Genomic DNA, 24,708 nt, shown 5'->3' with positions numbered 1-24,708 from the left:
TGCATTTGATGATACAAACACTGAACAATTAGACATTTCCTCATGCTTAAATTTTGTTTCTAAGGTAATGTGTCTCCCTGGACAGGATAAAGTCATTTATCATTCATGTTTCCATAATCATACCTCATGTCATGCCAGAGTTGAGAATGTACACACAATACATGACTTGGTGACACTAATAAGCGCTAATAAGACTTGTTTCCAAGTCAGAAAAAGAAGTTGTTTCTGCATACTTTTCATCCTGTGCACATGTTGAAAATCTGACAATAGGTTTATATTGTATTGAGGGAAATGTGAAAACTTTCACAAAGAAGGAAGGAAGTATTAATATTACATCAATAGGCTCAAGAAATCTAAAAATCCTTCTAATACAGTTCAATTTGTCCCAAATAAATAATTTTCCTTGGAATATGTGGACAAAAGAAATAAAGAAAGACAAGGGTTTGCTACATTTGTTAGCAAAACAACTAAAAGAAGCTGAAATTGTATTCAGACATGAGCAAGGGAATTTAAATGATATTGAACATGAATGGACAAGTATGTCAGGCGCATCCTGGTGGAGAAATTTAGGAAAATCAGTAACTAGTTGGTCACAGTCTTCAGCGAAAATGGCAGCAGGAAATGTATTATCTAATCCAATTGTTATTATATTTATTATACTTTTGCTGTGTATAATGTATCAAATAGTTATTATGTGTAAAATTAAGAACATTTATAAAAAGATAAAGACAAATGAAAAAGGAAGATGATATTTTAAGAGATGATAAAACGGAAAAATATAACTGATTTAATTTTTATTTTTGTTTTCAAAATTCAGATGACATTCAAAACAGATGGTGATACAAGGTTTTCAGAATAAAGAATGAATGTGATACAAATGGTGAGAGAATGAGTTTAGGATTGATTATGATATCTCTCAAATCAAAATCAAGAGTGACTGTAAAATATTAATATATCAATAATAAAAATATACATTAATATATTAATAATAAAAATATACGGATACAGAGTCCAACTAGAGAGAGACTAGCAGAGACTATGGGTAGTTTGTGACTGAGTTATTCAGAGGATTTTGGCAGATACATCTGTGCTCTGTATGTCATAGTTAAAGGACACTTGTCAGAACTCCCAAAATGCGACTATATGGAGATAAAAAATGGTTCTTTTAAAGGTCACACAAGCAATATGCTTAAGCATTTTAAAATGAGGTAATGTACAGAACTAATATGCATAATCTGCAAGTTACTAGTGTTCTTCTAATATGGTAGAAGCTATGAACATAGCAATTTGTCACCATATGTGGTTATGAGATAGAAAAATAGAAACCAATGTAAGTGGGTCAAAATGGTATATAAAGCAGACCCGACTCTGTTCAGGACATGCTCATACCTTGAGAATCTCCATACGGACATTGTCATATGTAAGATCAATGAATGCTTGATTTCTCTTCTATAATCTAATACTTAATATTGTGTGATATGAACTTACTTTTCCATATTAAACAAAAACAACCAGTGCACCGCCATAGAGTAAGTATATATATAGGGGGTGCAAAGTAGTAGAATAAACTGAATAGAATACGAAAAAGACAAAAGACTCTACTATAAAATGCACACCACCCAACATAATATAACAAAATACAAATTTTATTGGCACATATGTTAAAACACAATTAAAAACACTATGCTGCTTGCAGTCATCCTGAATACATAGTATAAACCCCTACAAAACATCCATTATACAGCCTGAGACAAAAATACAATAATATGTATATCATATAAAGTCAGGAACATCCTGCCTAATGGCTCATGGGGTATCTAAATATACATGGACACCAACATGCAGAACCATGCAAGGTTTAACAAAACGCCGTAAACCAATACAAACCGGCATATGAAGAGAACAGGCTGCAGGATACAGGAGGATTAGCAAGCCATAGCCCCACGCGTATCGCCTCCCAAATGAGGCGGAAGTGTGTTATGGACCCGGTCTCTAAGTATTATGAAGGCTGGCACGCTGGTTCCGACTCCATGGCGGTATCCGGCTCCACACCGGTAGGCTGTTGAACATTGATTACCTATGTATATATACTTTGGAATTGGCCTTCCTTGTACTTCCCCTGACGAAGCCTCATTCGGGAGGCGATACGCGTGGGGCTATGGCTTGCTAATCCTCCTGTATCCTCCAGCCTGTTCTCTTCATATGCCGGTTTCTATTGGTTTACGGCGTTTTGTTAACCCTTGCATGGTTCTGCATGTTGGTGTCCATGTATATTTAGATACCCCATGAGCCATTAGGCAGGATGTTCCTGACTTTATATGATATACATATTGTTGTATTTTTGTCTCAGGCTGTATAATGGATGTTTTGTAGGGGTTTATACTATGTATTCAGGATGATTGCAAGCAGCATAGTGTTTTTAATTGTGTTTTAACATATGTGCCAATAAAATTTGTATTTTGTTATATTATGTTGGGTGGTGTGCATTTTATAGTAGAGTCTTTTGTCTTTTTCGTGTTCTATGAACTTACTTTTCTTCATTTTTGAAATCACTTTTTGAATGGACATTAAACAAGATTTGTTTTATCCACACAATTCAATATTGCTTTCGTTTCTATCCTCACTGTGCTTTTACTTGAAAAATTAAGGAAGTGTTATTTTTTCTAACACTAGTATATTTTTGGGTTAGGCTATGTACCTAAAGGAAGAGGAATGGCCTGTGTCTAAAAAAGGGAAAGAGCTGTGTTATTGTTTCAAAAGATAGTGGGGAGAAATTCTCATCCAACATGTCAGCCCGCATAGCCTGATGAAGAGACGTAAGCAACTAAGTGCATCCCTGTTTTGCCAAGGTTACATAATGTACAGTTAGACAATTATTCATAAATTTAGGATTGCTTAGAAATGGCTGAAAGGGAGACAGATCACCTGTCCCTCCACAGGTTTTTCTCCCGCTCCTCCATATCAAAAGAGTTTGCCACAAAACCGAGTGCTCTCTAATATCATCAGGGAGCTCATCGTTACCCAGATAGATCAGACAGATAGATCAACTGTTCCTCCACTTGTACATTGGCAAAATGGGAGACCCCGCAAATCCCATCCACAATGTACCTAAAGTTAGCTGCCAGATTGTATCTTCCAATATCCAGAAAATTAATTCCTCCCTCTCTTCTGGGCAATTGTAGATTGAGCAATCCCATAAGCATTCTTGCCTTCTCACCCTATATGAACCTCCTAAATGCTGTATTTAATTGTTTAATATCTGGTTGTGACAATAGCAGCGGAATAGCTTAGAATAAGTATAGCAACTTTGGAAAGATTACCATTTTAATCAAATAGCATCTACCTGAACTTTGTGAGTTTTTTGATGCGAAACAAGATTTGATTTCGATTTAAAACATTTCCCACATTCTGAACATGAAAATGGCTTTTCCCCTGTGTGACTTCTCTGATGTGTAACAAGATCAAATTTATGTCTAAAACATTTCCCACATTCTGAACATGAAAATGGCTTTTCACCAGTGTGAGTTCTCTGATGTCTAACAAGATTTGATTTCTGATTAAAACAACCCCCACATTTGGAACATAAAAACGGTTTCTCCCCTGTGTGAGTTGTTTGATGTGTCACAAGAGCTTTTTTCTCATTAAAACATATCCCACATTCTGAACATGAAAATGGCTTTTCCCCCGTGTGCACTCTCTGATGCGTAACAAGATATGATTTATTTACAAAACATTTCCCACATTCTGAACATGAAAATGGCTTTTCCCCTGTGTGTCTTCTCTGATGTGTAACAAGATCGAATTTATGTCTAAAACATTTCCCACATTCTGAACATGAAAATGGCTTTTCCCCCTTGTGCGCTCTCTGATGCTTAACAAGATATGATTTCTTTATAAAACATTTCGCACATTCTGAACATGAAAATGGCTTTTCCCCTGTGTGTCTTCTCTGATGTGTAACAAGATCGAATTTATGTCTAAAACATTTCCCACATTCTGAACATGAAAATGGCTTTTCCCCCGTGTGCGCTCTCTGATGCTTAACAAGATATGATTTCTTTATAAAACATTTCGCACATTCTGAACATGAAAATGGCTTTTCCCCTGTGTGTCTTCTCTGATGTGTAACAAGATCGAATTTATGTCTAAAACATTTCCCACATTCTGAACATGGAAATGGCTTTTCACCAGTGTGAGTTCTCTGATGTCTAACAAGATTTGATTTCTGATTAAAACAATCCCCACATTCGGAACATAAAAACGGTTTCTCCCCTGTGTGAGTTTTCTGGTGTTTAACAAGAATTTTTTTCTCACTAAAACATTTCCCACATTCTGAGCATAAGAATTGCTTCTCCCCTGTGTGAAGTTTTTGATGTGAAACAAGATCTGATTTCCTTTCAAAATGTTTCCCACATTTTAAACATGAAAATAGCTTCTTCCCTGAGTGACTTCTCTGATGTGAAAGAAATCTTGATTTAGTATTGTAACATTTCCCAGATTGTGAACATGAAAATGGTTTCTCCCCTGTGTGAGCTACTTCATGTTCATCAGTACTTTTGCGGTTTTTGTTTTTCATATTTTCCTTTAATGAAGTAGAAGAAAGGACCCGTTGAAAAGGATCAGATGATAGATTTTTCCTAAGAAGAGCTTGAGGTATATTTGTGATAACTACATGGTCTTCATATGTATCTGATGTGATACCTTGATCCCCTGCTGCAAAATCTGAAAATATCAGATGTCCCTCTGAGCTCCTGGAACCGTCACCTGCCAAGAATAAAATTATTAATTGTCAATAACACTGCATTGAAATTATATTAATATTTATATTATCTATATAGTATGACTAAGACAGGAGACTACTACCCAAGGACTAGTAGATTATGATGTTAGGCCACCAAGTTGTGCTTTTTCAATATTTTCACATCTCAGTTGAAGCCGTATTCTCTGTAGGTTCTGGTTTCACTTCACCTGTCACCAATCATTTGCAGTTTCATGTTCAGTGGACCCTTATCAATTTAACTGCAAGTCAGTGCTAATAGATAGTGTTCATCTCTCATACACTTCCTGACAGGTATATACTTGCATCTAGCACAGAGTACAGTAGTATGGACATGTAAAAATAAGCAATGGCTTTAATGCAAGTGTAGGTTTTGTATTTTTTTTATTAAAAGAAACTAAGCGATAGATACAAGATATGAGAAGTTTTTTATACTATTTCATATGCATTGGAAGTCAACAGAAAGCATTGGATTCCATCATGAATATGGGAGCACTGGGCATCTGAAAATGAATTTGCAGCAGTGTCCTCTGTAATCCATGGTTCACAGTTGTTGGTTCTTTCAAAGATCACCTAGCTTAAGGGCTAAGGACACCTTTGTGTACAATAAATAGGTAACCACATATGTGACTAAGCCTCTGTGGTAATAAAGCTCCACATATCTGTTTTTGCATGGAGCTATCCTGCTCATCAGAAACCTTCATAGATTTTTTCTCACCTCGTCCACATTCAAACTTTTGTCTCTCGGGATGTTTCTCCAGCTCTGCTCACATGGTATGCTTTGATTTCTCATGAACTAGCACAGGTGAAGTTACGTTACCCCCCACCTTCTTCAATTTCTATGGCTGTTTACCACAACCAAGCACACTCACTGCCAGGCAGGAATATGATTTCACTGTCATTCTTCCCCTCTCCATGGGACATATTCACACTATGAAGTTCTTCACTGTAAAAATATTGGCGCTTGGTGGATCAGGAGGAAAAAATGTCAACATACAATATTATGATTCAGTTAATGAACCAGGATATTCTGGATGACATGCGAATACGATCTGGAAATGCAGACCCATTCCCTTGAATGGGCAAATTCAATCAAGCGGATCAAACACAGACATGTATCCATTTTTCCATTTTTTGCCAGACAGCTTTGGAGTGTGTTCACACCTGAGTTTCTGAGTTTTGACTGATCTCTTCAGGAAAATGGATTTTATGTCCAAAATAGATCTGTTGCACAACTGAAGCAAACAGAAGCCGAGTGGGCCTGTTAATTGTGGTCCGTCTGGGTTCCTTTATTATTATAGTGCTTTGGCACAAAGCACTGTATTGTTATTCCACCGTAGTTAACTTCTTATTATTATTATAGTGCTTTGGCACAAAGCACTATATTGTTATTCCACCGTAGTCAACTTGTTATTCTTATTATTATTAGGCTTTTTTCTGCAATTAATGTGGTCCGAACCGCTGCACGCGCAGACTCCAGTGAGGCGTCATTTCGAAGCCAGCGTCCACGAGAGGTGTGCTAAGTAGGGTTGAGTGACTTTTAGTTTTTTAGGGTCGAGTCGGGTTTCGCGAAACCCGACTATCTCAAAAGTCGAGTCGAGTGGAATCGGCCGATTATCGCGAAAAGTCGGGGATCGACCGAAACACGAAACCCAATGCAAGTCAATGGGGGAGCATAGTCGGCAGTGAGTGGAGGCCAGGAAAACACCTACAGTGCCCATTTTAATGGCAAAAACATCCATTCTTGTTACTGAAGCTTGTCAATCTTAATTTACCTTATAATAATAGTAAGGAATTGGAAACTGGGGGTCATTTAGCTAAAGTTGTGGGGGGTAGGGCTGGTTCAAGTATTTAGTGGGCCCAGGAAATCTGGACCACATCACGGCAGTGGAGCAGGGAGAGGTGTTGTGAATTCTGTGGCTGAGTTCACTTCTGTGGTCACAAGTGGTATTGCAGTCTCTGGGCTTCCTCCCTCAGGTGTTTTGGTGAGCTCGTTGGCTGCCTTGCTATTTAGCTCCACCTGAGTCTGTCTTCCTTGCTCCTTGTCAATGTTCCAGTGTTGGATCTGAGCTACTGCATCTTTCCTTGGGCCTGCTGCTCTGCTAGATAAGTGCTTCTAGTTTGTTTTCTGTTTTTTCTGTCCAGCTTGCTATTAACTTTTGCTGGAAGCTCTGAGAAGCAAAGGGGTGCACCGCCGTGCTGTTAGTTCGGCACGGTGGGTCTTTTTGCCCCTTTGCGTGGTTTTCGTTTTAGGGTTTTTTGTAGACTGCATAGTTCTCTTTGCTATCCTCGCTCTGTCTAGAATATCGGGCCTCACTTTGCTGAATCTATTTCATTCCTACGTTTGTCTTTTCATCTTGCTAACAGTCATTATATGTGGGGGGCTGCCTATTCCTTTGGGGTATTTCTCTGAGGTAAGTCAGGCTTGTATTTCTATCTTCAGGCTAGTCAGCTCCTCAGGCAGTGCCGAGTTGCATAGGTAGTGATAGGCGCAATCCACTGCTGCTTATAGTTGTGTGAGGATAGATCAGGTACTGCAGTCTACAGAGATTCCACGTCTCAGAGTTCGTCTTATTGTTTTGGTTGTTGCCAGATCTCTGTATGTGCGCTGATTACTGCACGCTGTGTTGCCTGATTGCCAGCCATAACAGAGAGGTATTTCAACTTTGCAAGTGCTGTGATCCTGAGCAAGCAGGGGGGGCCCACTCATTGGCACTGGCACAGGGCCCCTCAAAGTACGGCGGTGTGTTTGCACGGCGGGGGCGCCTCCCACCGGCAGCGACACTTTTGCGTACTATGAGGGGCCCTGTGCCAGTGACGTCGCCAACGAGTATTCCTCCCCCCACCTGATGAAGGAACCTGCACTTTCATCTGCACCTTTCTCTTTGTCCCCGTGTAAGGTGGTATGGTATGCGGGAAGGGGAACCTGACTTTCAGCAGGGTCACATTCTGGCTGTGTAGCGTGCACGGGGAATGTTGCGTTATGGGTCAATGTACCAGCAGGCTCATCTATCACTGGCTGGGCAATGGGCAGGATGAGGAGGAAACACAGATATAGGCCCAAAGAATAAAGTGGGCTAAATGCAGTTCAAAATTGGTAACAGGACTAACCAGGGGGCATTGCTTTGTTCAGTGGAGGACAACTGTAATGAGAGGCTGACAAGTGAGTAGGCCCAAATCAGTAAGTAGGCTAAATGCAGTTCAAAATTGGTAACAGAAGTAAACAGGCAGCACTGGTTTGTTCAGTGGAGGAGAACATCAAGGAGCTGCAGACACCGTTAGTAGGGCCAACAAAACAAGTAGGCCAAATGCAGTGTTATATTAAAAACAATTTAACGAGAGCCTGAAGATAGAAGCTAGGGAAAGGCAACCTGTAGAACACCTTGGAGCGGAAGACACCGTCTCTACAACCCAGACCCAACTTGTAGGCCTAATGCAGTGTTGTTTCAACAACTACTTAACAAGAGCATGAAGATTGAAGCTAGGGAGAGGCACCCTGGAGAACACCTTGGAGCGGCAGACACCATCTCTACAACCCAGACCCAACTTGTAGGCCTAATGCAGTGTTGTTTCAACAACTACTTAACAAGAGCATGAAAATTGAAGCTATGGAAAGTAAATCAGGAGAACACCTTGGAGCGACAGACAATCTTAGTAGGCCCCAACCAAACTAGTACCCCCACTGCAGTTGTTCGATTAAAAAACTATTTAAGACGAGCCTGAAGATTGAAGCTCAGGAAAGTAAATTAGGAGAACACCTTGGAGCGACAGACAATCTTAGTAGGCCCCAACCAAACTATTAGCCCCACTGCAGTTGTTCGATTAAAAAACTAATTAAGACGAGCCTGAAGATTGAAGCTCGGGAAAGTAAATCAGGAGAACATCTTGGAGCGACAGACAATCTTAGTAGGCCCCAACCAAACTAGTAGCCCCACTGCAGTTGTTCGATTAAAAAACTATTTAAGACGAGCCTGAAGATTGAAGCTCAGGAAAGTAAACCAGGAGAACACCTTGGAGCGACAGACAATCTTAGTAGGCCCCAACCAAACTAGTAGCCCCACTGCAGTTGTTCGATTAAAAAACTATTTAAGACGAGCCTGAAGATTGAAGCTCAGGAAAGGCAACCAGGAGAACACCTTGGAGCGGCAGACACCGTCTCTACAACCCAGACCCAACTTGTGGGCCTAATGCAGTGTTGTTTCAACAACTACTTAACAAGAGCTTCAAGCTAGAAGTGAGGGAGAGGCAACAAAGAGAACACCTTAGAGCGGAAGACTCAGTTTGTAGACCAAGATGAAACTTGTGGCCCCAATGCAGTTTTATAATTCTGACAAGCTGAAAATCCGCCTTTTTTGGTATTTTTTTTAGAGGAGGACAGCTGTATTAAGTGGCGCAGAAAGACACGGCTAGTAGGCCTTACACCACAAAGTTGGCTCACTGCAGGATAACAAAAAGTTACATGGGTACACAGTCGGCATTGGTGTGCTCAGCGGAGGACAAAAGGAAGGAGGGACCGCAGACAGACTTAGTAGGCCTAAAATAAAAATTAGGCTCAAAGCTGTTTGATTTATCTTGCAGAGGTACACAGGCAGCATTGGTGTGGTCAGCGGAGGACAATTGGAAGGAGTGTCTGACACAGTTAATACTCCCAAAAAATAAATAGATGTTAATGTCTCGCAAAACAACAAAACCAAAAAACAAAAGGGTGGCATACTTAGGTACAGGGGTGGGCTCCTCTGCTGAGTTTCAAACATAGTAATTTGGCGCTGAGTATTTACTGGTGTCAATATAGGACACTGACCCTGACTATTTTAACTAGCATCATACATGTCAACAAATTGGTATTGTCAGTGCCAGGCATTGAAGGATGTCAGCGCACAGACTAAACATTGGTGGAGCTGTGAGAGATAATTTTGCAAGTGGTAGAGCACTGTTTGAGCTGGGGGGGGAACTCTCTTGTGGCCGGCGGTACAGGCCCAGGGCCCCTCATGTTACAACGGTGTGTCTGGCGTTGGGTGCGAACCACCACCGCCAGAGACACTTTATTGTACTATGAGGGACAAAGTAAAAGTGCCGTCGACCAAAAGCATGCACACCCACCTCTTCAGACAAAAGGCACTCTCACGGGTGCTTGCACCAAGTGGCGCGACCACGGCCCCGTGGGGGAAGTTAGCCCATTTAGGGAGGTGTAAACATGTTTTATGCTGGACAAACAGCTGCTGCAAATTAAGAGATTGGAACAGTCAGTAAGACGAGTCCACAAGCAAGACCTTTTTCTAAGAAAGCTAGGTGTCAGCCGGGAAAGGTGGGGCAAAATAATTCAAAATCCATGAGTGGTTCATTTTAATGAAGGTTAGATCATCAACATTTTGGGTAGCCAGACGAGTCCTTTTTTCGGTCAATATTGAACCAGCAGCACTGAATACTCTTTCTGATAGAACACTAGCTGCTGGGCAAGCAAGCTCCTGCAATGCATATTCTGCCAATTCAGGCCAGGTGTCTATTTTGGATGCCCAGTAATCAAATGGGAATGACGGTTGAGGGAGAACATCAATAAGGGATGAAAAATAGTTAGTAACCATACTGGACAAATGTTGTCTCCTGTCACTTTGAATTGATGCTGCAGTACCTGTCCTGACTGCGGTCATTGCGAAATCACTCCACAACCTGGTGAGAAAACCCCTCTGTCCAACGCCACTTCTGATTTGTGCACCTCTAACACCTCTGCCCTGTTGCCCCCTGCAGCTCGTGTGAGAACCATCACCGGCGCTGTGTGCTGGGAATGCCTGAATCAAACGGTCTACAAGAGTTGATTGTTTGGTTGCTAATATTTGTTCGAGGTTCTCATGTGGCATGATATTTTGCAATTTGCCTTTATAGTGAGGATCAAGGAGGCAGGCCAACCAGTAATCGTCATCGGTCATCATTTTAATAATGCGTGGGTCCCTTTTGAGGACACGTAAGGCATAATCCACCATGTGGGCCAAAGTTCCAGTTGTCAAATCTGCGGTTGTGCTGGGTTGAGGGGCAGTTTCAGGCAAATCTACGTCACTTGTCTCCCTAAAAAAACCTGAACCCGGCCTTGCAACGCCACCAGTTGCTATTGGCCCCGGAGAAGCTTCCTCATTCAAAAAATACTCATCCCCATCATCCCCCTCGTCCTCCTCCTCTTCGCCCGCTACCTCGTCCTGTAGACTGCCCTGACCAGACAATGGCTGACTGTCATCAAGGCTTCCCTCTTCCTTGGCTGCAGACGCCTGCTCCTTTATGTGCGTCAAACTTTGCATCAGCAGACGCATTAGGGGGATGCTCATGCTTATTATGGCGTTGTCTGCACTAACCAGCCGTGTGCATTCCTCAAAACACTGAAGGACTTGACACAGGTCTTGTACCTTCGACCACTGCACACCTGACAACTCCATGTCTGCCATCCAACTGCCTGCCCGTGTATGTGTATCCTCCCACAAATACATAACAGCACGCCTCTGAAGCATGTGCAGTGTGGAGTTCCACCTTGTTGCAACGTCGATGATTAGGCGATGCTGGGGAAGGTTCAAAGACCGCTGATGGTTCTGCATACGGCTGGAGTGTACGGGCGAACGGCGGATATGCGAGCAAAGTCTGCGCACTTTGAGGAGCAGGTCGGATAACCCCGGATAACTTTTCAGGAAGCACTGCACCACCAGGTTTAAGGTGTGAGCCAGGCAAGGAATGTGTTTCAGTTGTGAAAGGGCTATGGCAGCCATAAAATTCCTTCCGTTATCACTCACTACCTTGCCTGCCTCAAGATGTACAGTGCCCAGTAGAGTTGAGCGACCTTGACCTTTTTAGAGTCGAGCCGGGTTTCGCGAAACCCGACTATCTCAAAAGTCGAGTCAAGTGGAATCGGCCGATTATCGCGAAAAGTCGGGGATCGACCGAAACACGAAACCCAATGGGGGAGCATAGTCGGCAGTGAGTAGAGGCCAGGAAAACTTGTACAGAGCCCATTGTATTGGCAAAAACATCCATTCTTGCTACTGAAGCTTGTCAATCGTAATTTAGCTTATAATAATTGTAAGGCATTTGAAATTGGGGGTCATTTGGCTAAAGTTGTGGGGGGTACGGCTGGTTCAAGCAATTAGTGGGCCAAGGACATCTGGACCATGTCACAGCAGTGCAGCAGGGAGAGGTAAGTATTTCAACTTTGCAAGTGCTGTGATCCTGAGCAAGCAGGGGGGGCCCACTCGTTGGCATTGGCACTGGCACAGGGCCCCTCAAAGTACAGCGGTGTGTTTGCACGGCGGGGGCGCCTCCCACCGGCAGCAACACTTTTGCGTACTATGAGAGGCCCTGTGCCAGTGACGTCGCCAACGAGTATTCCTCCCTCCACATGATGAAGGAACCTGCACCTTCATCTGCACCTTCCTCTTTGTCCCTGTGTAATGTGGTATGGTATGCGGGAAGGGGGACCTGACTTTCAGCAGGGTCACAATCTTGCAGTGTAGCGTGCACGGGGAATGTTGCGTTATGGGTCAATGTACCAGCAGACTCATCTATCACTGGCTGGGCAATGGGCAGGATGAGGGGGAAACAGATATGGGCTCAAAGAATAAAGTGGGCTAAATGCAGTTCAAAATTGGTAACAGGACTAACCAGGGGGCATTGCTTTGTTCAGTGGAGGACAACTGGAATGAGAGGCTGACACAGAGAGTAGGCCCAAATCAGTAAGTATTCTAAATGCAGTTCAAAATTGGCAACAGTAGTAAACCGGCGGCACAGCTTTGTTCACTGGAGGAGAACAGCAAGGAGCGGCAGACACAGATAGAAGGCCCCAACCCAACTAGTAGGCCTAATGCTGTGTTGTTTTCAACAACTATTAAACGAGAGTCGGAAGACCGAAGCAATGGAGAGGAAACCTGGGGAACACCTTGGAATGGAACACACCGTCTCTACACCCCATACCCAATTTGTAGGCCTAATGCAGTGTAGTTTTCAACAACTACTAAACGGGAGTCGGAAGACCGAAGCAATGGAGAGGAAACCTGGGGAACACCTTGGAGTGGAACACACCGTCTCTACACCCCATACCCAATTTGTAGGCCTAATGCAGTGTAGTTTTCAACAACTACTAAACGAGAGTCGGAAGACTGAAGCAATGGAGAGGAAACCTGGGGAACACCTTGGAGAGGAGCACACCGTCTCTACACCCCATACCCAATTTGTAGGCCTAATGCAGTGTTGTTTTCAACAACTACTAAACGAGAGTCGGAAGACCGAAGCAATGGAGAGGAAACCTGGGGAACACCTTGGAGTGGAACACACCGTCTCTACACCCCATACCCAATTTGTAGGCCTAATGCAGTGTAGTTTTCAACAACTACTAAACTAGAGTCGGAAGACTGAAGCAATGGAGAGGAAACCTGGGGAACACCTTGGAGTGGAACACACCGTCTCTACACCCCATACCCAATTTGTAGGCCTAATGCAGTGTAGTTTTCAACAACTACTAAACGAGAGTTGGAAGACTGAAGCAATGGAGAGGAAACCTGGGGAACACCTTGGAGTGGAACACACCGTCTCTACACCCCATACCCAATTTGTAGGCCTAATGCAGTGTAGTTTTCAACAACTACTAAACGAGAGTCGGAAGACCGAAGCAATGGAGAGGAAACCTGGGGAACACCTTGGAGTGGAACACACCGTCTCTACACCCCATACCCAATTTGTAGGCCTAATGCAGTGTAGTTTTCAACAACTACTAAACGAGAGTCGGAAGACCGAAGCAATGGAGAGGAAACCTGGGGAACACCTTGGAGTGGAACACACCGTCTCTACACCCCATACCCAATTTGTAGGCCTAATGCAGTGTAGTTTTCAACAACTACTAAACGAGAGTCGGAAGACCGAAGCAATGGAGAGGAAACCTGGGGAACACCTTGGAGTGGAACACACCGTCTCTACACCCCATACCCAATTTGTAGGCCTAATGCAGTGTAGTTATCAACAACTACTAAACGAGAGTCAGAAGATCGAAGCAATGGCGAGGAAACCTGGGGAACACCTTGAAGCGGCAGACACCGTTAGTAGGCCCTACCGAAGTAGTAGCCCCAATGCAGTTTTCAGATTCCTAGAGGCTAAAAACAAGACTATTGACGCTCTGCTTTTTTCAAAGGAGGACAGCTGTATTGAGTGGCGCAGACAGACACAGGTAGTAGGCCTTAAGCCAAAAATGTGGCTCAATGCAGTTTAAAAAAGGTTACAGGGGTACACAGGCAGCATTGCTATGGTCAGTGGAGGACAATTTCAATAGTGGACCGCAGACAGACTTTGTACGCCTACTATTAAAAAAAGGATGCTCTATGCAATTAAAAATAGGTTACAGGGGTCCACAGGCAGCAGTGGTGTCGTCAGTGGAGGAGTATTGGAAGGAGGGACCGCAGACAGGCGTAGTAGGCCTAACATAACAAAATTAGCCTGTAGGCACTTTAAAATTGGTTCCAGGGGTACACGGGCAGCAGTGGTGTGGTCAGCGGAGGACAATTTGAATTAGGGACTGCAGACAGACTTTGTAGGCTGTCCCCTGTGGACCATGCATCCAACACATTAACCCAGTGCGCCGTAATGGACACGTAACTTTTTGTGGACATGCCTACTGGTCCATGCGTCTCTTGTCAGGTGCACCTTTCTACTGTTTGATTGCCTGAGTGCTATGACAATGCAGACTTTTTCATGCCGGTGGAGGGCTGGGATGGCTTTTCTCGCAAAAGAAATGTCGACTGGGTAGCTTGAACCGTGGTACAGCGTAGTTCATCTGGGCTTTCTAAATATAAAACAAAAAGTAAAAAAGTATAAAAAAAAGTAGGCTCCATGCACTTTCACCTGGGTTCCAGGGGTACACGGCCAGCATTGGTCTGGTCAGTGGAGAACTATTGGAAGGAGGGACCGCAGACAGGCTTAGAAGGCCTAACATAATAAAATTGGGCTGTAGGCACTTTAAAATTGGTTCCAGGGGTACACGGGCAGCAGTAGACAGGTCAGTGGAGGCCTAGTGGAAGGAGGGACCGCAAACAGGCTTCGAAGGCCTAACATAATAAAATTGGGCTGTGGGCACTTTAAAATTGGTTCCAGGGGTACACGGGCAGCAGTAGACAGGTCAGTGGAGGCCTAGTGGAAGGAGGGACCGCAGACAGGCTTCGAAGGCCTAACATAATAAAATTGGGCTGTAGGCACTTTAAAATTGGTTCCAGGGGTACACGGGCAGCAGTAGACAGGTCAGTTAAGGCCTAGTGGAAGGAGGGACCGCAGACAGGCTTCGAAGGCCTAACATAATAAAATTGGGCTGTAGGCACTTTAAAATTGGTTACAGGGGTACACGGGCAGCAGTAGACAGGTCAGTGGAGGCCTAGTGGAAGGAGGGACCGCAGACAGGCTTCGAAGGCCTAACATAATAAAATTGGGCTGTGGGCACTTTAAAATTGGTTCCAGGGGTACACGGGCAGCAGTAGACAGGTCAGTGGAGGCCTAGTGGAAGGAGGGACCAAAGACAGGCTTTGAAGGCCTAACATAATAAATTTGGGCTGTAGGCACTTTAAAATTGGTTCCAGGGGTACAGGGGCAGCAGTAGACAGGTCAGTGGAGGCCTAGTGGAAGGCGGGACCGCAGACAGGCTTCGAAGGCCTAACATAATAAAATTGGGCTGTGGGCACTTTAAAATTGGTTCCAGGGGTACACAGGCAGCAGTAGACAGGTCACTGGAGGCCTAGTGGAAGGAAGGACCACAGACAGGCTTCGAAGGCCTAACATAATAAAATTGGGCTGTAGGCACTTTATAATTGATTCCAGGGGTACACGGGCTGCAGTAGACAGGTCAGTGGAGGCCTAGTGGAAGGAGGGACCGCAGACAGGCTTCGAAGGCCTAACATAATAAAATTGGGCTGTGGGCACTTTAAAATTGGTTCCAGGGGTACACGGGCAGCAGTAGACAGGTCAGTGGAGGCCTAGTGGAAGGAGGGACCGCAGACAGGCTTCGAAGGCCTAACATAATAAAATTGGGCTGTAGGCACTTTATAATTGGTTCCAGGGGTACACGGGCAGCAGTAGACAGGTCAGTGGAGGCCTAGTGGAAGGAGGGACCGCAGACAGGCTTCGAAGGCCTAACATAATAAAATTGGGCTGTAGGCACTTTAAAATTGGTTCCAGGGGTACACGGGCAGCAGTAGACAGGTCAGTGGAGGCCTAGTGGAAGGAGGGACCGCAGACAGGCTTCGAAGGCCTAACATAATAAAATTGGGCTGTGGGCACTTTATAATTGGTTCCAGGGGTACACGGACAGCAGTAGACAGGTCAGTGGAGGCCTAGTGGAAGTAGGGACCGCAGACAGGCTTCGAAGGCCTAACATAATAAAATTGGGCTGTAGGCACTTTAAAATTGGTTCCAGGGGTACACGGGCAGCAGTAGACAGGTCAGTGGAGGCCTAGTGGAAGGAGGGACCGCAGACAGGCTTCGAAGGCCTAACATAATAAAATTGGGCTGTGGGCACTTTAAAATTGGTTACAGGGGTACACGGGCAGCAGTAGACAGGTCACTGGAGGCCTAGTGGAAGGAGGGACCGCAGACAGGCTTCGAAGGCCTAACATAATAAAATTGGGCTGTGGGCACTTTAAAATTGGTTCCAGGGGTACACGGGCAGCAGTAGACAGGTCACTGGAGGCCTAGTGGAAGGAGGGACCGCAGACAGGCTTCGAAGGCCTAACATAATAAAATTGGGCTGTAGACACTTTGAATTCTCTTGCAGGGGTACAGCATTGGTGTTGTCAGCTGAGGCCAATTGTAATGAGTGTCTGCCAGTTAGTAGTCCCAAACAATAAATACATGTTAATGTCTCGCATTACAACAAAACGAAAACACAAAAGGGTGCAATCATTAGGTACAGGGGTGTGCTCCTCTGCGTAGTTTCAGACCTAGTAATTTGGCACAAAGTATTTACTTGGGTAAATATAGGACACTGCCCCTGACTATGTTAAGTACCATCATACATGTCAACACAATGGTATTGTCAGTGGCAGGAATTTACGGATGTCAGCGCATAGACTAAACATTGGTGGAACTGTGATAGATAATTGTGCAAGTGGTAGAGCAATGTTTGAGCTGGGGGTGGGGGAACTCTCTTGTGGCCGGCGGTACAGGCCCAGGGCCCCTCATGTTACAACAGTGTGTCAGACGTTGGGTGCGCACCACCACCGCCAGAGACACTTTATTGTACTATGAGGGACCCAGTGGCAGTGCCGTCGACCAAAAGCAGGCACACCCACCTCTTCAGACACAAACAGCACTCTCACGGGTGCTTGCGCCAAGTGGCGATACCACGGCCCCGTGTGGGGAGTTTGGCCATTTAGGGAGGTGTAAACATGTCGTATGCTGGACAATCAGCTGCTGCAAATTACGAGATTGGTAAAGTCATTCAGAGTAGTCCACAGGCAATACCTTTTCATAGGAAAGCTAGGTGTCGGCCGGGCAAGGTGGGGCAAAAGAATTCGATATCCAGTTGTGGTTCATTTTAATGAAGGTTAGATCATCAACATTTTGGGTAGCCAGACGAGTCCTTTTTTCGGTTAATATTGAACCTGCAGCACTGAATACTCTTTCTGATAGGACACTAGCTGCCGGGCAAGCAAGCTCCTGCAATGCATATTCTGCCAATTCTGGCCAGGTGTCTAATTTGGATGCCCAGTAATCAAATGGGAATGACGGTTGAGGTAGAACATCGATAAGGGATGAAAAATAGTTAGTAACCATACTGGACAAATGTTGTCTCCTGTCACTTTGAATTGATGCAGCAGTACCTGTCCTGTCTGTGGTCATAGCAAAATCACTCCACAACCTGGTCAGAAAACCCCTCTGTCCAACGCCACTTCTGATTTCTGCACCTCTAACACTTCTGGTCTGCTGCCCCCTGCAGCTCGTGTGAGAACGATCACAGGCGCTGTGTGCTGGGAATGCCTGAAGCAAACGGTCAACAAGAGTTGATTGTTTGGTTGCTAATATTAGTTCCAAGTTCTCATGTGGCATAATATTTTGCAATTTGCCTTTATAGCGAGGATCAAGGAGGCAGGCCAACCAGTAATCGTCATCGTTCATCATTTTCGTAATGCGTGTGTCCCTTTTGAGGATACGTAAGGCATAATCCGCCATGTGTGCCAAAGTTCCAGTTGTCAAATCTGAGGTTGTGCTTGGTTGAGGGGCAGATTCAGGCAAATCTACGTCACTTGTGTCCCTCAAAAAACCAGAACCCGACCTTGCCACGCCACCAATTTCCAGTGGCCCCGGAGAAGCTTCCTCATTAAAAAAATACTCATCCCCATTATCCTCCTCATCCTCCTCCTCCTGTTCGCCCGCTACCTCGTCCTGTACACTGCCCTGACCAGACAATGGCTGACTGTCATCAAGGCTTTCCTCTTCCTCGGCTGCAGATGCCTGCTCCTTTATGTGTGTCAAACTTTGCATCAGCAGACGCATTAGGGGGATGCTCATTCTTATTATGGCGTTGTCTGCACTAACCAGCCATGTGCATTCCTCAAAACACTGAAGGACTTGACACATGTCTTGTATCTTCGACCACTGCACACCTGACAACTCCATGTCTGCCATCCTACTGCCTGCCCGTGTATGTGTATCCTCCCACAAAAACATAACAGCCTGCCTCTGTTCGCACAGTCTCTGAAGCATGTGCAGTGTTGAGTTCCACCTTGTTGCAACATCTATGATCAGGCGATGCTGGGGAAGGTTCAAAGACCGCTGCTCCGTCTGCATACGGCTGGAGTGTACGGGCGAAAGGCGGATATGTGAGCAAAGTCCGCGCACTTTGAGGAGCAGGTTGGATAACCCCGGATAACTTTTCAGGAAGCACTGCACCACCAGGTTTAAGGTGTGAGCCAGGCAAGGAATGTGTTTCAGTTGGGAAAGGGAGATGGCAGCCATGAAATTCCTTCCGTTATCACTCACTACCTTGCCTGCCTCAAGATCTACTGTGCCCAGCCACGACTGCGTTTCTCTCTGCAAGAACTTGGACAGAACTTCCGCAGTGTGTCTGTTGTCGCCCAAACACTTCATAGCCAATACAGCCTGCTGACGCTTGCCAGTAGCTGGCCCATAATGGGACAACTGGTGTGCAACAGTGGCAGCTGCGGATGGAGTGGTTGGGCGACTGCGGTCTGTGGATAAGCTCTCGCTTCTGCAGAAGGACGAGGAGGAGGGGGTGCGAACACCTACAGCCAACTGTTTCCTAGACCGTGGGCTAGGCAGAACTGTCCCGAAATTGATGTCCCCTGTGGACCCTGCATCCACCACATTCACCCAGTGTGCCGTGATAGACACGTAACGTCCCTGGCCATGCCTACTGGTCCATGCATCTGTTGTCAGGTAGACCTTTGTACTCACAGATTGCCTGAGTGCATGGACGATGCGCTCTTTAACATGCTGGTGGAGGGCTGGGATGGCTTTTCTCGAAAAGAAGTGTCGACTGGGTAGCTCGTAGCGTGGTTCAGCGTAGTCCATCAGGGCTTTGAAAGCTTTGCTTTCAACTACCTGGTAGGGCATCATCTCTAACGAGATTAGTCTAGCTATGTGGGCGTTCAAACCCTGTGTACGCGGATGCGAGGATAAGTACTTCCTTTTTCTAACCAGAGTCTCATGTAGGGTGAGCTGGACTGGAGAGCTGGAGATCGTGGAACTAGCGGGTGTGCCGGTGGACATGGCGGAATGAGAGACGGTTGGAGACGGTATTGTTTCCGCCGGTGCCCTAGATGCAGTGTTTCCTACTACGAAACTGGTGATTCCTTGACCCTGACTGCTTTGGCCTGGCAAAGAAACCTGCACAGATACTGCAGGTGGTGCGGAAAATGGTGGCCTTACAGTGACGGCAGGGATGTAGCGTTGCTGACTAGCTTCATTGGCCGAGGGTGCTACAACCTTAAGGGATGTTTGGTAGTTAGTCCAGGCTTGCAAATGCATGGTGGTTAAATGTCTATGCATGCAACTTGTATTGAGACTTTTCAGGTTCTGACCTCTGCTTAAGGTAGTTGAACATTTTTGACAGATGACTTTGCGCTGATCAATTGGATGTTGTTTAAAAAAATGCCAGACTGCACTCTTTCTAGCATCGGATACCTTTTCAGGCATTGCAGACTGAGCTTTAACCGGATGGCCACGCTGTCCTCCAACAGGTTTTGGCTTTGCCACGCTTTTTGTCCCATCTACGGGCCTGGCAGATGGAACCTGTTGCGATGTTGATGCCTGCTGCGGCCCCTCCTCTTCCGCTTCAGAACTACTGCCGCCTGCACCCTGTTCCCCCAATGGCTGCCAATCAGGGTCAACAACTGGGTCATCTATAACCTCCTCTTCTAACTCGTGCGCAACTTCGTCTCTGTCACCGTGTAAGTCGGTGGTAGAGCGTTCGTGACGGGGCAACATAGTCTCATCAGGGTCTGATTCTGGATCAGTACCCTGCGAGGGCAATGTTGTGGTCTGAGTCAAAGGACCAGCATAGTAGTCTGGCTGTGGCTGTGCATCAGTGCACTCCATGTCAGATTCAACTTGTAATGGGCATGGCATGTTAACTGTTTCACTTTCTAAGCCAGGGACGGTATGTGTAAAGAGCTCCATGGAGTAACCCGTTGTGTCGCCTGACGCATCCTTCTCTGTTGTTGTTTTTGCTGAAGAGGACAAGGAAGCGACTTGTCCCTGACCGTGAACATCCACTAACGACGCGCTGCTTTTACATTTACCAGTTTCAAAAGAGGAGGCAAAAGAGCTAGAGGCTGAGTCAGCAAGGTAAGCCAAAACTTGCTCTTGCTGCTCCGGCTTTAAAAGCGGTTTTCCTACTCCCAGAAAAGGGAGCGTTCGAGGCCTTGTGTAGCCAGACGACGAACCTGGCTCCACAGCTCCAGACTTAGGTGCAATATTTTTTTTCCCACGACCACCTGATGCTCCACTACCACTACCATCATTACCAGCTGACAATGAACGCCCACGGCCACGACCTCTTCCACCAGACTTCCTCATTGTTTTAAAAACGTAACCAAAGTAACGGTATTTGTTGCTGTCAAACAACTTACACGGTGAGCAGGGCCGCGTCAGCACCCGGCACAGCGGGCAAATGCCAGGGCCTTGGGAAGAAAGGGGGGCCCACTAGCAGCTGGGAGAGCAGAGCAGGAGATAACATGCTCTCTCCGCCCACAAAGTCACTGCTGGCTGCGTTCTCTTAACCCCTATGTGCCAGCTCTGACACAAGCATCTTATCACTCAGTGAGTGCAGCCAGGCAGGCACACATAGGGGTTAAGAGAAGGCAGCCAGCGTGACTGTTTGTGGGCGGAGAGAGCAGTTCTCTGCTCTGGCCCCTGGCTGGCTGCAGACAGTGCTGCTGAGCTGAACTTATCAGGAAGATTCCAGAGGAGCTAGTCCTACCAGAGTGCAAAGGTATCCAGCAATAATTGCAGTTGGTCCTGTGGCTCAGTCTGCTGCTATCTGTCTCTGCTGCCTAAAAATGTGGGTGATGTCTGGAGGAGCAGCTGGTGGGGTGCAGCCTGCAGCCTGTAGCCGCCCAGCTCACCCAGAATACATGCATGCTGCACCAAACCTGCACCAGTGGGGTAGGAAGAAGCTTAACCCCTTCCCATCTGTATGAAGGTTATTGCTGAACCTTAAATATAACAATCTGACCCGCATAAATGGGGTTAACCAGATGCCAGGAGGAAGGGGAGCTGCTGCCATGTGGGCTGTACATTGGGGCCCCGTGGCCCCAGGCTGGTGACTGGAGGGACTCTGCCCAGTGCTGGCATGTGGGTGATTTCTGCTCCGGAGTCTCAGCTTCTCTCCTCCACATCACACTGTGCAGTCACAGCAACATTGGTTGTGTCTGTCCAGGTCCCAGCAGCTGCCACTGCTCCCACCAAGGACATGGCATCACTTAACCCTTCCCCTGCAGCCACCGGCAACAAATCCACATTATTCCTTGATTAAATCAGGTTCCAACCCAATAGAGGAGCAGACATTTCCTGCTGCCATTAGGGTCCGGGAGGGGGTGACATTGGCTGCCCTGCTACTCTGTAGTGGGGGGTGACAAGTGTAACATGGGGTAACGATGAAGGAGAAATGCACAGGATAATAGTGAGAGTGACAGAGGGCAGTGTATGGAGCAGTCACGGGTGGGCTGCAGGATCCCCCCATACTGTACATGATTGCTCGGGACAGGGAGGCGTTTAATGAGCTTCTAATGACGGGGCACTAATTGGGTCATTAGGGTTTGTGGAAAGGATTCAGCATCAGGTCCCTCATTAATGCCCGAGCGATGTTACTTTGTAGCACAGATCTGTTAGGGCCGCAAAACCAAACAACGTTGTTTATGTAGAAAAGTCTTTGTTTCATAGAAAAACTCAAAACAGAAAAGATTTTCTGATACAACAACGCCCTGCTCACGACACTGCACAGCACCTCTCCTGTATATATACACTGCACAGCACCTTTCCCCCTGTATATATACACTGCACAGCACCTTTCCTCCTGTATGTATACATTGCACAGCACCTCTCCTGTATATATACAATGCACAGCACCTTTCCTCCTGTATATATACACTGCACAGTACCACTCCTCATCTCCTGTATATATACACTGCAGAATTTACAATAGCTGTCACTCATGTAAGAAGTGAAATCTGGCATTGTACTATACATTTCTCTGCCATATCTGTGCATCATAAATCGGGTATGTGTTAAAGGGGGGGGGGCCCACTGAGACTCTTTCGCCCGGGGCCCTCAAAAACCTGGAGCCGGCCCTGACGGTGAGCTATAACTTCAGTGTGATTTAGATATCCCTTTACAGGTGGGTGAGACCGCAAGGAAAATCAGGCACAATGTTACACACTCTGTTTTCGGTGGCACCAAATGAGAGAGATGCCACACACGCAGGACTGTCACTCAAGCACAAATGTCAATATTAATTTCCCACTTTTTTTTTTAATTTTTTCAGGGAGAATTTAGAAACCAAATAAAAAAAAAAGGCTTTCTATGGTTCACTATTTGAGAGAGAGAGATGGCACACCCAGGAGTCAAGACTGGCACACAAGCAGAAAGGCCAATATTAATCTCCCACTGATTTTTTTTTTATTTTTTCCAGGGAGAATTTAGAAACCAAATTAAAAAAATGATTTTTTCAGGGAGAATTTAGAAACGAAATAAAAAAAATTGATTTTTTCAGGGAGAATTTAGAAACCAAATAAAAAAAAAAAATAGGCTTTCTATGGCCCACTATTTGAGACAGAGAGATGGCACACCCAGGAGTCAGGAGTGGCACACAAGCAGAAAGGCCAATATTAATCTCCCACTGATTTTTTTTTATTTTTTCAGTGAGAATTTAGAAAACAAATAATAAAAAAAAAAATAGGCTTTCTATGGCCCACTATTTGAGAGAGAGAGATGGCACACCCAGGAGTCAAGACTGGCACACAAGCAGAAAGGCCAATATTAATCTCCCACTGTTTTTTTTTTAATTTTTTCAAGGAGAATTTAGAAACCAAATAAAAAAACTGATTTTTTCAGGGAGAATTTAGAAACCAAATTAAAAAAAAAATAGGCTTTCTATGGCCCACTATTTGAGACAGAGAGATGGCACACCCAGGAGTCAGGAGTGGCACACAAGCAGAAAGGCCAATATTAATCTCCCACTGTTTTTTTTTATTTTTTCAGTGGGAATTTAGAAAACAAATAAAAAAAAAAATAGGCTTTCTATGGCCCAGTATTTGAGAGAGAGAGAGATGGCACACCCAGGAGTCAGGAGTGGCACACAAGCAGAAAGGCCAATATTAATCTCCCACTGATTTTTTTTATTTTTTCAGTGAGAATTTAGAAAACAAATTTAAAAAAAATAGGCTTTCTATGGCCCACTATTTGAGAGAGAGAGAGAGATGGCACACCCAGGAGTCAAGACTGGCACACAAGCAGAAAGGCCAATATTAATCTCCCACTGATTTTTTTTTTTTTCAGGGAGAATTTAGAAACCAAATAAAAAAAATTGATTTTTTCAGGGAGAATTTAGAAACCAAATAAAAAAATAAAAAAAGGCTTTCTATGGCCCACTATTTGAGAGAGAGAGAGATGGCACACCCAGGAGTCAGGAGTGGCACACAAGCAGAAAGGCCAATATTAATCTCCCAATGTTTTTTTTTTTTTTTCAGGGAGAATTTAGAAACTAAATTAAAAAAAAATAGCCTTTCTATGGCCCACTATTTGAGAGAGAGAGATGGCACACCCAGGAGTCAGGACTGGCACACAAGCAGAAAGGCCAATATTAATCTCCCACGTTTTTTTGTTATTTTTTCAGGGAGAATTTAGAAACCAAATTTTTTTAAAAAATAAATAAATAGGCTTTCTATGGCCCACTATTTGAGAGAGAGATGGCACACTCAGGACTGGCACACAAGCCCAAAGGCCAATATTAATCTCCCACTGTTTTTTTTTTTCAGGGAGAATTTATAAACCCCCCCAAAAAACAACAGAAAAATAAAAAGGCTTTCTATGGCCCACTATGTGAGAGAGATGGCACACACAGGGATGGCACTCTAGCAGAAATGCCAATCTTAATCTCCCACAACTTATTTTTTTAGGGAGAATTAAAAAAAAATAAAAAAAATAACAGGGACTGTCCTACAATTACTATCTCCCTGCAGTAATCTCAGCCACGTATGGCAGGCAGCAATAAGGAGTGGACTGATGCACAAATTAAATCAAAAGTGTGGACAAACAAACAAGAAAGCTGTGCAGAAAGGAAGGAACAACAGGATTTGTGCTTTGAAAAAAGCAGTTGGTTTGCACAGCGGCGTACACACAGCAATGCAGCTATAAGGGAGCCTTCTAGGGCAGCCCAATGAGCTACAGCGCTGAGGAAAAAAAAATGT

The 24,708-nt window shown here is 45.0% G+C and overlaps 2 protein-coding genes across 2 annotated transcripts in view; both read right to left on the bottom strand.

Annotated features, from left to right (window-relative positions):
• Positions 1 to 24,708, bottom strand: part of LOC138664099 (zinc finger protein 665-like) — a 356,580-nt gene that overhangs the window by 231,659 nt on the left and 100,213 nt on the right. The gene's annotated exons all lie outside the window — the stretch shown is intronic.
• Positions 2,481 to 24,708, bottom strand: part of LOC138664103 (oocyte zinc finger protein XlCOF6-like) — a 248,716-nt gene continuing 226,488 nt past the window's right edge. The window contains exon 7 of the mRNA XM_069750529.1: positions 2,481 to 4,764. Within this exon, the coding sequence (XP_069606630.1) occupies positions 3,329 to 4,764 (1,436 nt within the window). The 3' untranslated portion in view covers positions 2,481 to 3,328. The remainder of the gene's footprint in view (positions 4,765 to 24,708) is intronic.

The sequence above is a fragment of the Ranitomeya imitator genome, chromosome 2 (genome assembly GCF_032444005.1).
Source record: "Ranitomeya imitator isolate aRanImi1 chromosome 2, aRanImi1.pri, whole genome shotgun sequence".
NCBI lineage: Eukaryota > Metazoa > Chordata > Amphibia > Anura > Dendrobatidae > Ranitomeya > Ranitomeya imitator.
Note: the sequence above shows the minus strand (reverse complement) of the source record. Positions and strands in the feature narration are given on the sequence as shown.